We start from the raw sequence: 15,031 nt of genomic DNA on the forward strand, positions 1-15,031 counted from the left end.
CTCGTGAATAAACCACAAAGATTGGACACCACTGACTTTCAACACTCAAACCTGAGCCAATAGGTTCCCATGACTTAGTCTTTGATCACATAATATACCTGCAACACTTGGTGACAAGACCTGCACAGTCACATACAAAATCTGCTTGAGATTAAACACAATATTCATTTTCAGATGGTGGTGCTCAGCAGAACCTATCAACAACAGGGAAAGCTAGCAAAAACGCATTAGTTTCATGTTTTATTTTTCATGTTGGTGAAACACACAGCCTCTTTTCAAGAAGCAGCATCTGTAGAGCTGTTACAAACACATTTTGTACTCTAATACACCACAGATTTGGAAAAAGAACAAATAAAGCACAGGTTTCACACTGCACTTGAGCATACTGGATCTTAAGTTACAGAGGATTTAGAAATCTTCTGAGTTTACATATACATTGCATTGGCCATCGCTCAGCCTTCATGCACAACTTATTTTTCTTACAGTCAACACTGGTTTTGGAAACTTTCTTGCTGTAAATGGTGTCTTCCACTTTAAATCACTGAAATATTTACATAATAAGTGTGCAAATTGCTTTGAAAGATAGACACAAACACTAACACATAATATACAGACAGCTTCTTCTATAGTTAAACGTTTACTAAAAGGCAGTTAACATTCCTATCACAATTTCATTGCCTAAAATAGGAGAATAAGTTATATAAAATAGACCTTCTTATTTTCAGACACTTCAATTTCTGCAGATTTGGTCTTTGCAGCAACATTGCAATTAAAGATTAAAATTCTACTCCTAAGATTCAGAGAAGCCCCTTTCAATTTAATGGCAGCTTAACATGTGTAGGTACAAGTTACTTTTGTCCCAGATTTTCCACACTTGGCACAAGGAAAAAAGCAAAAAGCTGGGGGAGTGGGAAGACAGTCTTGCACATCTATTTTTTTTTTTGGCAATATGAAAAATATGCTTTAAGAATCCAATGCATAAATTTCAATTTTTCTTTTAAGGGCCTGTTAGCATTACAAGCACAGTTTAAATAAAGTCTGCAAGTTCTTTCACAGAAGCACACAAGGCTCCCAATTTTTATTCTTATGCATGCCATCTTCTCAGATATGTACAATTGTTCACACACACAGTAGTAGACTCCTTGGGACCATTCAACAAAACTTATTTCAGAATCGGATGCAGCAGGAAATGCTTGAAGAAAATTACTTAGTGGTCCCAGTGCTCCTACATGTGTGGTTTTTTTCTACTTGTGATAAAGACTCTCCATAAAAAGTGCATGGTCACCTTCATGAACAAATCCAGAAGGCAGAAGTTAAGTAAACTAGAGTGAGTTGCTCCAATGGTGAAAACGGATGAGTTACAGGAAAGTCTTCAAAACTATCTTTCGTGTACACCTGTAATCATTCTCAGAGAGAAGCAACTCACTTCCTAAAATTTTGTTTAGACTATTTTATAGAAAACTTCTATATACATCATTATTAACAAAGGGAAATTAATCTGTCAGATAGTAAAAAACTACAGGTGTAGTCTCAAATAGCTTTAAAATGCAAGGTTATTACTACATAATACAAAGAGACAAAACTGTTTTTTGAACACCCATGAAATCAAATAGCGTGACTTTTACAGCAGCCCTACCTGCAAATTATGCTGTAGTTCATGCACCCATCACAATGCTACTGAATGCTATCCACCCCGAGGAAAGTGAGTTATTAGCCCTCTAAAAGCTTACCTTCATCACAACTATGTCTGACACACTGATGTCAGACATCACATATGTCAGACACATGGCTTGATATTTTTTAAGACATCCAATTCCTTAATATGGCAGAAACTGTACCAACTCTTAACACTGTGCTTTTGGTCTATTATTTATTGAACTTTGGGCATTACGTATCACACACAAATCCCTGCTGGATTCCAAATGATCTCACCCTAGTGCAGATTTTTATTAGATTCTTCTGAAGAAAGAGACCACAGGCATAACTTCTAGTGCTGTCAGCATTTAAGCATAAAATGGTCAAACACATTTAAGACACTACAGAAGCTTGCAAAACTAATGATGACTCGAAACCAAATAAAAATAGACAAGATGCATTAAAATTTGGTTACTTTGGATTCCAAGCTAGTTTGAAAAACGCCGTTTGTAAGAGAGCGCTGTTCTATGCTTTGAAAATATGAAAGAATAAAATGTCTTTGTAGTGTATTGATTAGTAAATAAACACCTAGAACACTCATTAACTCAAACATATTATTGAAATATTCCACCTAAGTTTTTGTTAAACATTGTCTTCAGAGCTTTATATTCAATGTACATTATCTGCTACTTTCCGTTTCTTTTTTGGTTATGGCATGCTTCAGACATCGCTAAGAAAGGTTGTCCACTCCTTCCATTCCCATGGTGTACATTACAAACACTATGCACACATTTATTTCCAAAGACTTCAGGTCAATAAAGTTCTTGAGATGAAGATGTGTGTATACTTTTAAGCTTACAAGATAGCTTCAAACTAGTTGACTTAGTATTTTCCACACCCACATGGATACTGCTTGCAAAGAATAAGGTATTAAAATAATATTCTGCAGTGGAGTAAAAACATATTGAAAATAAACTGAATGCTCCCCCTAGTGCTTGTACTAGTGAAAAATCCTCCCTGGCACAGTCTGCCTTAAACCGTGTTAAACAGAAGATAAATAGCCAGATGCATGATGGTATATTTAACTCAGAAAACAAATCACAAACATATTCCTTGAACCAAAAAGTGTCAACTGTTGAAATCCAGCATTTAAAATTTTGTACCACTTCCCCTGCTACAGTGCTTCTGGGGTTTTGGTTTCTTTTAAACTGTGCTTTTAGTAAAAATTTCTCTCAAATTTTTCCCATCAACTGAAGGCAGGGCCCTGAGGAAGCTCCTACCAGGTCAGAAATGAAGTCCAAAGAGGTTTCAAGATGACAGGTACAATCATGCTTTTTCTCCTGTATTGTACCCAGAAGCTGCCAAATTCATATTAGCATTCCCATATCACAATTGCAATGAAGCTCTGGTAAATCTGGTACCTTTGGATACGCTCAACATCACAAATAAGTCAGATATTTAAGACTATGTCTGTAGCTAGCATAGTCCACCAGAATATTCATCCTCCTCCTCATCAGCATGAGAGCCCACGGCAGCTGGTCCTCTTGCTTTGTCTTGTGCAGCGTTGGGCGACTTCTTCTTGATTCCACCTCCCGGGACCACCAAGGTAAGACCAAGCTTGGCATACTGACAATAACAAGGCAAGTTTAATTTCTGTACTATCACTGAAGTAAAATCTTGTTGAATTACACTGCACAGAATTGACTGATGCTCACAATAAACAAGCAGGTAACATTCAGTCCAGAAAACACATTGATGCTGCTTTCAGAGTACATTTTTCCAGCTTAGAAAAAAAATGAACCAATGTTAGGCTTATTCCATCTCAAACACTCTGAAAATGGGATGCGAGATCTGTATTGATACTGCTTATTATAGAATAATTTGGCCACATCCTACAGCTTCTGTGGTTCAAGCTTTACTTAAAAATAATTTTTCAGTATGCAGCTATACATACATTATCTAGTAATAGTTCATGTAAGACATCTTACAAGTGTTTTTCAGTAAGACTAACACCTTAATTTTTAGTATTCGACATAGTAACAAGGCAAAATTAGTCAATACTGTTACAAAGTTTGGCATGGATGGATGTCTCCTTTACTTCACACATTTCCTATCCTTATACTTCCTACAATTTACAAGTACAATTTAGAGAAAGAGGGAGAGAAAGAGGGAGAGAAAGAGGGAGAGAAAGAGGGAGAGAAAGAGGGAGAGAAAGAGGGAGAGAAAGAGGGAGAGAAAGAGGGAGAGAAAGAGGGAGAGAAAGAGGGAGAGAAAGAGGGAGCGAACGAGGGAGCGAACGAGGGAGCGAACGAGGGAGCGAACGAGGGAGCGAACGAGGGAGCGAACGAGGGAGCGAACGAGGAGAGAACGAGGAGAGAACGAGGAGAGAACGAGGAGAGAACGAGAAGGAGAACGAGAAGGAGAACGAGAAGGAGAACGAGAAGGAGAACGAGAAGGAGAACAAAGAAAGAGAACAAAGAAAGAGAACAAAAAGAAAAAGAAAAAAAAAGAAGGGGGGGCAGACAACACACAACCACTTAAAATTAAAAAAAAAAAAAAAAAAATCTTTCACTAAGTAGTACCCTGCTGAGGAATAAGCACTGAAAAAACATTCAACAATGCCATCCTGTAGGCATCATATTCTGTAATGTTTACACACCCATATCAACGATATGGTATTTCTGAGATAAAGCATAAGCAGCAAACTATTCTGGCCCCTAAGGAACCAAGGAGAAGGGAACTGAATTTTGGTCAACTTGTCAAACTCAGCAAATCCATAACAAGTTGCTCTTTCACCTAAGCCTTCCCACCATCTGAAAGGAACAACAATGTGGGAATTTACATCGGCAGGCAGCAAAGTAAAAGAATACCTGATGTTCACAGGCACAGGGTAGGATGACAGGACAAATCACAGTAAATACATGGACCCTGCCCTTCTTATTTTCCTCTACTAGAAAAAAAATATCTCTCAACATAACAAGCAAAAGCATTATTAAAAAAATCCATAGGAACTGCCTACTTACATCATTGTCCATGTATTTGAAGAGTGGCAAATTACAGACTTCAGAAACTTGATCCTGATCCTGCTGGTCATACCCTTCTAAAAGTTGCTCTAGCGCTGCACAGTCTTCACTTCCATTAAATCCTGGTATACTGAAGGAAATAAAGAGTTCATTTAGGGCATTTCAGCAATCTACTTGACACTCAGCTATTCCATCTTTAAATGCTGCTGATCAATAGCAGAAGAGCAAGCAGCTTTTAAGAATCTGATGGACTGCTTATTCCACAAAACTGCCTATAACCATTTTGATTTCTCCAGGTACATGGATCATAACCATAAAATTAAACTTGCAGCAACATTAGTTTGCATGCTGAGAGTAAGACCACAATCATAGTCAAGACAGAAAGAGAGTATTAAATTTTTCAATTATTCCTGACCCGTCAATAAACAGTTCCTCTACTCTGCATGCAGAAAAATTCTGTAATGAGTTTCTATACATAAAATAGAAATTGAAGACTTGGAAAATATAAGCAAGATGTTTAAAGACTGATCTTGATTCTTCCTAGAAACAAAGTACAATTTAACTTACACATATGTTCAAGTCATTTCACTAAAAGCACAGTTTAAGAAAAATATGTTGTTTCAGTATTTTGTTACTGAAGTCCTAACGAAAGCTGAAACACAGAGTTGCTGGGAAAGCCTCTGGAACCAGGGTTAAACGCTAATCCAGGTTTTGATACCAGAATTTTCTCCTGGATGTGTAAAGAATGCCTTCTTCATTTCAATGTATTCAACTGGACTACTTTTCACTTCCTAAATTATCTTCCAGTTCAAACAACTATCTAAAACCAAAAAAAGTCACAAAAAGTAGAAATCCTGCTTTTCTTCTTCCGATGTATGACAAGGGCAAGATCTCCTAGACCAACATAACCAGAAATGTAGTAATTCACATGCTGCAAACTTTTCTTTAACAAAAACAGTTAAGATTAATCTTTCCTTCAATCTAATCACCATACTAGATAGTTTAATTGATTATACTGGGATGCTGCTATTGTGCATTTTGAGACTGCATTCCATATTTCGATCTTCAAACTGTAATAAAACATGGTAATGGCAAGTTAGAATTCAACTTTTTAAGGGCCTCCACACATGACATTGCGTAAAGATTCTGAAAAAAATAAAATTCAGGTAGCAACACCCAGAAATACCCACTTTTAATCCTGAACATTTGTTTACAATAGCTAATCCATCTCTGTTCCATTTGAAGAAAAGACACAGCCCAAAGGATATCAGTAAGGCAAGAATCCCAGCCATAACAATATTCTGCTCAGCTTTTAACAAGGTAAAAAAAAATAGGAAGACTTTCTAATTTCCATCTCATTTCACCAGTCACACATAACTACTTCTTTATGACTAACTTTTAATTTTAGGTTCATTAAGAAGAATCACCATGGTAATTACAGCTAAACCTGTTAGAAGTGAAAAAAAATCCTGATAGCCATACACCAGGGAATGCTATTATTGTACTGTAAGTCAAGAGAAGTACAGGCTTAAAATTTCTTGACAGTGTTTCCATTACTCTTTCATAAGAATACATCTACATTAATGAAATATTCAGTTTAAAATTACAGGTCATGAAGTAGACTTACCTATAGCTTTCCCTCACACATCTTTCTGCAGCAACATAATCATTTCTGTGAAGATGAACTAAGACTTGAGCAATAGTTTTCTAAACAAAAACAAAAAAAACCAACCTGATGATTCTTTAGAAATTAACAGTTAAATATGAGAAAAATACTGGACTGCTAATATTTAGTGTGAAAAAGGTCACTATGATCCACGATAACTCTAAGATACTGACACAAGAGTCAGAACAACACAGTGAGAAAGTAGTAAGCCACACCCTCAGGAATTATCGCCTGTAATATTGTAATGAACTGTTGCACCAAGTAACAGTTTTGTGATTTGTTATTTTTGATAACACATCTTTATGTGTTTGTTGTTTTTGACAGCTCCTGTAGATAACAGTGTCTTATCTTCAACATTATAGTAGTGAAAAAAGCAGTTAGAGGCTGGGGAAACATGCACTATCACAAATTCTCATTATTTGGCAAGAAACATATCCCCATATCAAGAGGTACATATTGTCAGTCAGATGTCAGCTGTCAGGAGTTACGCAGAAACACTCAAAATGCACTGTCAGAAATTGTGTCTTAGAATTTACCTTATAGCATGTTGGATAATTTTCAATTTCCTTATAAATACTTTTTTCCTTTTGAAGAGACAATGCAGCCTCATCTAATCTAAAAAACCAAAAAAAGTTAGCAGTATCAGTGCCAGGAACACAGCATAATGAACATGAGGCTAATTACAAAGTGTTTAACTGAGACACTGCCAAGTCTACTGGAAAAAAAAGCAACACAACTAAAAATCAGCAGTACATCTTACTAACAGACTAGATGAAGAAATATATAGTCAGCAGTTCCTTTTGTATATGTGCAGGCTAAGAACATATCTTGTATTCATTCAGAGAAACCTCATTTTTCGTAACATTGTACAAGACGAATGCCTTGTTACGTACCCTAACAGATTTCTGTATGTCATGAGGTTACAATAAGCTATCACTGTCAGATATCCATGAACTTTCAATATTAAGTCACAGTAACTGCTTTTGAGTTTGAATACAATTTAATCATCATATTAAACTTCTAGAAGTTAGCAACAGCACGAGCTACAAAGCAGCAGAGCAACTGAGTCCTTCAGATGTCCTGAAGCTATGTTGACTTGCTTTGACAGAAAGACTTTCAAGATACTTTGTAAATTTCCTTTTCTGACTACAACTCTGCAGTGATAAAGTGTCTTAAAGGTAGAGTTAGAAACCCAGACAATTTCTTAAAGGAACTACATGTTTCAGTGAAGCAAGTCTATGCTGAACTGCAGGTCAAGTTTGGTGCTAGCAATTAACAATTAAAATAAATTCCCATTGAGACTCCAAAATACACTCTTCTTTAAGAAGTCCAGAATCAGACTGCTGCAAACAGATTTCTCTCCTCAGCTTAGCCACCTAATTCCCCTGTTTTATATTCCGCAGCTATAAAAGACTTTCAAGTACTTTCTACATATTAGTGCTGGAAGAAAAAGAAAAAAAATAATTCCTGAAGTAGTTTAAGAATTAATGAAAACTGGTGTATGTGCTTTCTAGCTGTTCAACAAACACAAAGGAAACAAAAACTTACAGCCCACATTCTCCCATCGCAGAACACAAAACAGGTGGTTCCTGGATGAACATGGCAATCCCACAGAAACCGGATTTTAGTTTGAAGTGTGTCTCAAAGTAAAATTAAGTAACAGTATATAAACCCAACAACAGCAAGAAAAAAAAACCACCAGTGAAAATCACTATTAAAGATTCAATTACATTTAAAAAACCAAGAAGGCATAAAGCTATACCTGCGTCCCCTGACTAGAAGTCTTGATGCCTTCCCTAGCATTTCTAATGCTTGCCGTAAACGTTCTTCATTCTAGAGAAGAACAAAAAGAATTCATGCATTCATATTTCATTTGCATAGAATTAAGACCACTAGACCTTAATCCAAGTATGTCATCTGTAACTTAGAACAACTGTTAATTATTGTATCAGCAGTTCACACACTCAAGGGAAACATGAAGAGTAATGGCGCACCCAAGTCCCACAGCCAACTCCTGTACGCATCTACAGAGCAAAGTAACATCAACGCAAACTTGCTCATCTGGAAGCACGTGGCAAGTGACGACAGAGAAGCACGCCAAAGGCAGTAGCAAAAAGGCAAATCACCTGCTCACAGGATGGGTAGACTATTAAGCAAATTCTTCTCTTCTGTGCCTTGAAGGATTTCTAACTATTTTAGGCTCCAGGACTCAACAGCAGCCATGTTGCCTACCCTCTGGACTGCCCAACAAGAGGCAGAAAAGTTGACAACATACAAAATTCAGATTCAGTCAAGTCCCAAACTGAGAAAAAGGCAAAGCAAACTGACTCCTAACTTTTGTAATCTCCCCCTCTGCAGCATAAGAAGCCCTCAGCCTCCTTACTCAGCCACTGATGTGAAAGGAAGGAAAAACTATTTGGAACGTAATCTTAGGCTTTGTCTTAACTTTATAGCTGACCCTAAACACCAATTCATTCATCTTTGTATACTTTCTGGGACTGGAAAGTTCTTTGCTGGTGGAAAAATGAAAAACAACAACCTAAAAACCCCCCACTTACTTCAAACACTGATGCTGCTTGCTGATAGAGCTGCACAGCCTTCTCTGGGCTCACGTTTTCTATTAACCTGTAATAAACATAAATCATTTCTCTTCAGATGAAATATTTTTTACCTAAAAGCATCAAAAAGACAAGAAAGAAAACCAAAGATATACCCATGCCCTGCATGCACCCTAGCCACCAATACCACAGACTTACTTTCCAGCCCGTTCCAGTGCAATAGCTGCTGTGTCTGGTGTCCCGTTCTCCAGGTACATCATACTGGCTTTCTCAATCAGCTGAACTGCTTCAGGGAGTCTCTGCATCTCCTGCAAAGCAACAGTCAGAGGGATGTGGCTGTCAGGAGTTGTGCTGATGTACAATGAAACAAATCAAAGCAAACTGTAATATCTTATTTATTAAGATTCTGATTTTTATTTACAAACTTGTAGAACCAGTGAAAGTTGACCACCAACTCCATCAAATTCACTTGTAAGTACCAAGCTTTCATGCAAGGCCTGAATTTGTGGTAGTTTAGAGAAGAAGCAGCACCACTCTTCTGTTACCCCCTAACACGAGGCACTCACCTTTTCTTCTACAAGAAGAAAACCTTTTTTTTTTCCCAAGTGTCACTTCCCTCATCTACCAAGGGTGTTAGTGACGACTACGAGTCAACAGAAAAATATCACTTCAATATGCAATGCACGTAAACATATATTTGTAAAATGGTCCCTTGCACAACATCCTTCATTATAAAATAGAACTTTTTATTAAAAACTGATAAATGAAAATACCTTTAACATCATGCCAGCTTGTTCATAAGCTCTGCAGAAAAAAAAATTTACAATTTAGTTAGATATGGTGTATTTCAGCAAGCTGTAGTTACACAGCAAAGTTAAGACGCATCAGCTATCACTTCACTGTTAATATTAAATGCTTTGAAGATATTTCAAGTGTTTTGTTTAATGAGACAGTGTATGTGTAACATTATCTTCCACAAATTAAATACTTCAACCACGCTCCCCACTAAAAATCTATTCTCATGATCTGACCCACAGGCACTATTTGGATTATTTGTCATTAACAGCTTGCTTTGAAGTACTCTTTAATTAAAAATTTCTTTATAAGCTCAACAGTGTAGAATTTCAAAATTACAAAAAGTTAATCTAAAAAAAAACATTTGATATCAAAAGATGCTGAAGAATGTCAAAATCATCATTTCTTCAGATGGCCATTGCAGGTTTTCAGACTTCCTAGCCCACGCTTCCATTAAACTCATTTTGAAACAGCAAAATCACTTGAACCATACCATTTACTACAGCGAGATCAAAACGATAATTCATGCTTGTACCATATGTCAGAAAATTTGTTTCAGATTACTCAGTGCTTCTATACTTACTTGGCAGCATGGAAGAGACTGGAAGTAATATTGTCAAAGTCAAGGACAAAAGCCACAAAAATATAATGCAGAAAAATTGTTAGTGTACAAAATCTTACAGAAGCACTAGTTTCAAAGCAAGGAATCCCATAAAGGCAAATCGAACCTACTATGTCTGTAGACAAGGCATCAAAAATAAATGCTTCTAAGGACAGAATAAACACAACATACCAAAGTATAACTGCATGTAAAGTTGTAAAAAGCACATTTATTTAAAATATGTTCCTGGTTACTAAATACTACTACAAGTACTGTAATAATGTCAGAGTTGCATTTAGTTTATAGTATCCATTTGTAGGTATTTAAAAAAAAAATATTAATTTCTGAAGCAGTACCTAGACATCTCAGGCACTGGTCAGCATCTTAACACTCCAGATGCTAATAGAAACGACACAGATTTTCTAACCAAAAGAGTTCTCCCACTCAGACCACACAGGAATATTCTTCTAATAGACAACTTTGTTACATTGACAAAATGTGCAAATATATTAAATACATCTTCTACCAACCCCCATTAACCCATTCTAAGTAGCAACTAGTCAGCTTCTTGGAAAAAAAGAGTATCAGTCAATGAAAAGATACGCTTTATTGTTTTCATGTGCCTCAGCTTCCCGTAAACAGGCTTCCCTTGCCTGGTCAAACTGCTTGGCATTCTTAAAAGCAACAGCTGCAAGAAATCAAATAAAGTTCTTATTTACAGCTTGCCATTTTCATTTTTTCACCACTTCTACTCAAGAATTTAGCCACCGAAAGATGCAAACAGATTCTTTAAATGAATAGTTACAACTTACCAAGCTCTTCCAAAAAATCCCATCACAGTCCTCCTTGCTTCATTAGTCACTTAGTTACCATTAAAAACATTTACTGTCAACAACATATCCATGCCATCACTGTACCACATTGTGCATAATGTGTTTAGCTGGATTTTGGAACTCACTCATTCTGTATTTTAATTACAGAACTGCAGGAATGCATAAGTTTACAGTTTTAATCATTAGAGGTTATATAAAATCAGTATGGCAGGAGTAGAAGTATATCATCAACAAAGCATACCTACAACAACTTCCTCAACATAACCACTTCAGGGCACAAATATGTATTTCTATCTCCATTAGACTGATAGGATATTAAAGTGGGATTTAAAATAAATTTCAATTTATAAATGCTCCAGTTGCTCTTCCAAGTTTGTATTTTTTTATTCAGGCTTAAATGAATGAATAGGCATGCCTAGAGTAAGAAGCCAAAAAAAATCACAATAAATTACTATTATCAAAACCAAGAAAATTGTTTAAGAGCAAAAAGGAATCAACTAGTAAGAATTTTATATTCAGTGTGACACTTACTGTGGAAGAAAAGGAGGAAAGAGATCTTACTATGCCTAAAAAAAAAAACACCTGGCAGCATCTCTCTATCATACTGAGACAGTCTTTGTCAGGACATACTTCATAAGATGATGAAAAAGCAAAGTTTTAAAACCAGCTCGAATATTTGTTGTTTTGTAGGTAAAGTCATGGGATTTGGGGGTGGACAAGTGAAAGAAGGAAAGCGTTTTTATTACATGTAGTAATATATACAAAGTAGAAGTTGTAAGCTTGGAAAAAAAAAAATTTGTTTTGACAACAGTTCCAGATGTCCAAGTACAATCTGAAATTTATTTTACAGTGCTACTAAGAGTATTTTGTTGTTGTTGTTTCATCTTCTTTTGTCTTCACAACAGTTTTACTTACACAGCAATGTACTGAAAATACATAAAATGTTATCAGGGATTAAGCTTAAAGAATACTTTGAAACCATAAAGTATATGGCCATATTTACAGTCATACATACCCGCCTTCCCATATTCAGTAGCTGCACTGTCATAATCTGGTTTCCACTTTAAGAATCCAGTTTTCAGACTAAAATGCAAGAAGAAAGGCCTATTAACAACTAGTAAAGATTTTATGTTTTACCTTCAAAGCACTTTAGATATATTTAAAACTTTAGTTTACCTCCAAAAAGGAGCAATTACCCATTTGCCAATACTATGGTGGCATCACTACTATAAAAATAAATGCCGGCATTGTTAGGAATTGCATCAAACACTGCAATGATCTCCCATAGTTACATGCATCGCCTCTAGCTGTCCCCAGACAGTCTACACAAGCCCAGCTCCTCAACAGTAAGAAGTCAACAGAACAAAAATACTTCCACCTACACCAACATGGTATCTCAAGATTTCTACTACCACAACACCTGGCAATATTTTTTGTTACACATCACAAAGTTTCCAGTGTTCCTCTACAGTAATTTTTTGCTGCTGAGAATTATCAAAGACTCTCCATTGCATACACAAATGAAAGAATTTAGTTACCAACACAAAGACAAAGCCTCATGTGTCATTTATACGTCTACAATAGATCATGACACTAAATGGTGCCACGCACACACACGCAGATACACATATAGGGAACAATACATTTCAAAACGAGGTGAGTCATCAGGCAACGCTGATTTCAATATCATGACTTCCTCACTTCTAAAACGAATATAAAAATTCCCATAACTTTAGAGTCCACTTCCATATTTGTTGCAGGCAGACACTTCAGATGCAATATATGCTTAGTTTGGAAAAAAAGTTGTATATAGACTATGTTGGTTTTGTTGTCTTACTTGGATGAAAACCACAGTACGTAACTCTAAAGCAAGCCTTTATATTGTGTTATTTTTATCACAGGCAAAGTCTCAAATGCATCGAGCTGAAATACACAATGCTTTAATACACACACAACTTAAGATGTAGGTGCCTTTTACTTCAGATGCTTTCCAGGATAAGCTTAAAATGAATTCCACTGAAAGGCACTTTTGGTCAAGTAATTTGACTAAGATACTCTGGTACAGGCTTTTTTATTCTGAGGAGATCTCTCCTCTATCACAGTTCATACTTTTGATCCATGATTTCCAGATGGCCTGTCACTATTCTTACTAAAATTATAGCATCTCTGGATTAGTCAGCTGTATTACATCTATACTGTAGTCTGTGAAATTGAGACTTACAAGCAGAATGGCTATATTCAGTGTTAAAATCCACATTAAAAGACTATCATATGTAGATGTTAAAGCCTCTAAGCTAAATGTCAGCACAGGTCTTTGAGGCCATCTAAAAAGGAACAATCGCACATTTCTCATAGGCGGGAAGCAAACAAATACACACACACAGACACCCACCTCAGCAAGGTGAAGCTCTTTATTCACCACAATCCCCCCTAACTCTTTCCTCCCGCTTGCCTTTCTCCCACTAACTTAAGCAGAAGTGTCTCCCCTCCCCTTCCCCTTCGGGCCAGGGCAATAAAGGCTGCCTGGCCCTTGAGGAAACTGCCCAGGCCTCCAAGCCCTACAGCCTCGCCGACACGACTTCTCCGGTTTAGGGCCGCTTTATTCTCCCAGTTCGGGGCCGAAGGGTGCCCTTTAGCAGCCACCCCCCCTAGGGAGGGACCCCGAGGCAGAAGAGGGGCCAAGCGGCCACGTCCTCCGGCTCCCTCCGCATCTCCCTCCCCTTCCCCCGCGGTCACCTCGCCTGGCACCTGCCGCATCCCTCAGCCCCGCGCTTCGGCCTCCCCCCCGCGCCCCACCACTCCGCGCAGGGCGTCATGGGAGCTGTAGTTCGCCCGAGGCCTCCGCTCCCCGCACGGGCGCCGAAGAAAACTACAACTCCCAAGAACGCGCCGCCCCCGCCGCGGCCCCGGGGCGAGGAGGGGGTGCCGAGCCGCCGGGCGAAGCCTGCGGACGGCAGCCCCATGGCTCAGAGGCCGCGGGAGAGGGCGGCCGCGGCGGCAAGCAGCGCGCTCCGCGGAGCCCCGCTCGAGCGGGAGGCGACACGACGCCCGCATGGGGCAGGAGAGCCGGGCGGCCCTCACGGCCCGGGCGCTGAGCCGGCAGCCGTCGCACCCGCCCGCCAGCTTCCCCCCCCGCCACCCTCCCCTCCGCTCACTATTTCTCCGCCTTAGCGATGTGCTCGAGCGCCTCGTTAATCTTCTGCGCCGCCATCTCGCCAGCGCGGAGGGGCCTACCCCTGCGCTCCCGTTACGGAACGCCGCGGGGCTCACGGGGCCTCGAGGGGAGGGGCTCGGCCCTCCGCCGCCTCACCGCGCCTGCGCGGCGGCGGGGGCGGGGCGCTGCCGCGTCAGGGCGGGGCTGGCCGGCGCCGCCGCTGTCAGGGCGGGCGCGGCGGCCGAGAGGGCGGCGGGCGGCGGGTTGTGAGGCGGGGGGTTGTCTCGCTCCTTCGGCGGCAGCCCTCTGCGCGGTCTCGCCTGGCAGGGGTTGTGCAGGCGAATGGCTGCCCACGGCGCTGGGCTGTGGCCTCGCTCCGGGGAGCTGGATGGCGCCGCCCTGGCAGGAGCCCCCAGCCCCCCCCCACCGCGGTCCAAGGCCAGGAGAAGCTTTTCCGAAGTCGGGAATGAGCGCAGGCCTGCGCGTCCCGGGGTTTTGGAATGGAGGCCGGTGTTTGGTGGAAATGCACAGCTCGTGGGCCGAAGGCTGAAAAGCACTGCTTGCCCGGCTCCGAAAGAAGCCTCCAGAGGCCTTTTTGCTGAGGCATGCTCCTCTGCTTCGTGTGGTATTTGCAAAAAGAAGAGGCTGTGTCCAGCCAGGCTGGCACAGAAATCCGAAGCAGAAGGTGTGCGTGGTGGTTGAGAACACCAGAGTTGCTAACACGGGCTACGCCATCGTATGAGATACCGAGTGTGTAATTTGGGTA

At 39.7% G+C, this 15,031-nt stretch overlaps 1 protein-coding gene across 1 annotated transcript; it reads right to left on the reverse strand.

Annotated features, from left to right (window-relative positions):
- Nucleotides 1–224: 224 nt before the first annotated feature.
- On the reverse strand, nt 225–14,432 carry NAPG (NSF attachment protein gamma). Its single transcript, XM_069778973.1, has 12 exons — nt 14,267–14,432; nt 12,127–12,194; nt 10,882–10,966; nt 10,261–10,278; nt 9,656–9,686; nt 9,081–9,190; nt 8,883–8,949; nt 8,087–8,157; nt 6,861–6,939; nt 6,286–6,365; nt 4,659–4,788; nt 225–3,261 (listed from the first exon to the last, which is right to left on the reverse strand). The coding sequence occupies exons 1-12, from the start codon at nt 14,320–14,322 to the stop codon at nt 3,112–3,114; spliced, it is 945 nt and encodes a 314-aa protein (XP_069635074.1). The 5' UTR covers nt 14,323–14,432; the 3' UTR covers nt 225–3,111.
- Nucleotides 14,433–15,031: the final 599 nt, after the last annotated feature.

Source organism: Haliaeetus albicilla, chromosome 3 (genome assembly GCF_947461875.1).
Source record: "Haliaeetus albicilla chromosome 3, bHalAlb1.1, whole genome shotgun sequence".
Classification (NCBI taxonomy): Eukaryota; Metazoa; Chordata; class Aves; order Accipitriformes; family Accipitridae; genus Haliaeetus; species Haliaeetus albicilla.

Bases quoted from the DNA above. Each gene is read 5' to 3' on its own strand.
- NAPG (XM_069778973.1), bottom strand. From the start codon at position 14,322: ATGGCGGCGCAGAAGATTAACGAGGCGCTCGAGCACATCGCTAAGGCG. The intron at 8,950-9,080 runs GTAAGTCTGTGG...TGTTTATTACAG, and splicing joins GCACTGGAACGGGCTGGAAA to GTTAATAGAAAACGTGAGCC. The intron at 4,789-6,285 runs GTAAGTCTACTT...TATTTCCTTCAG, and splicing joins TGTGTGAGGGAAAGCTATAG to TATACCAGGATTTAATGGAA.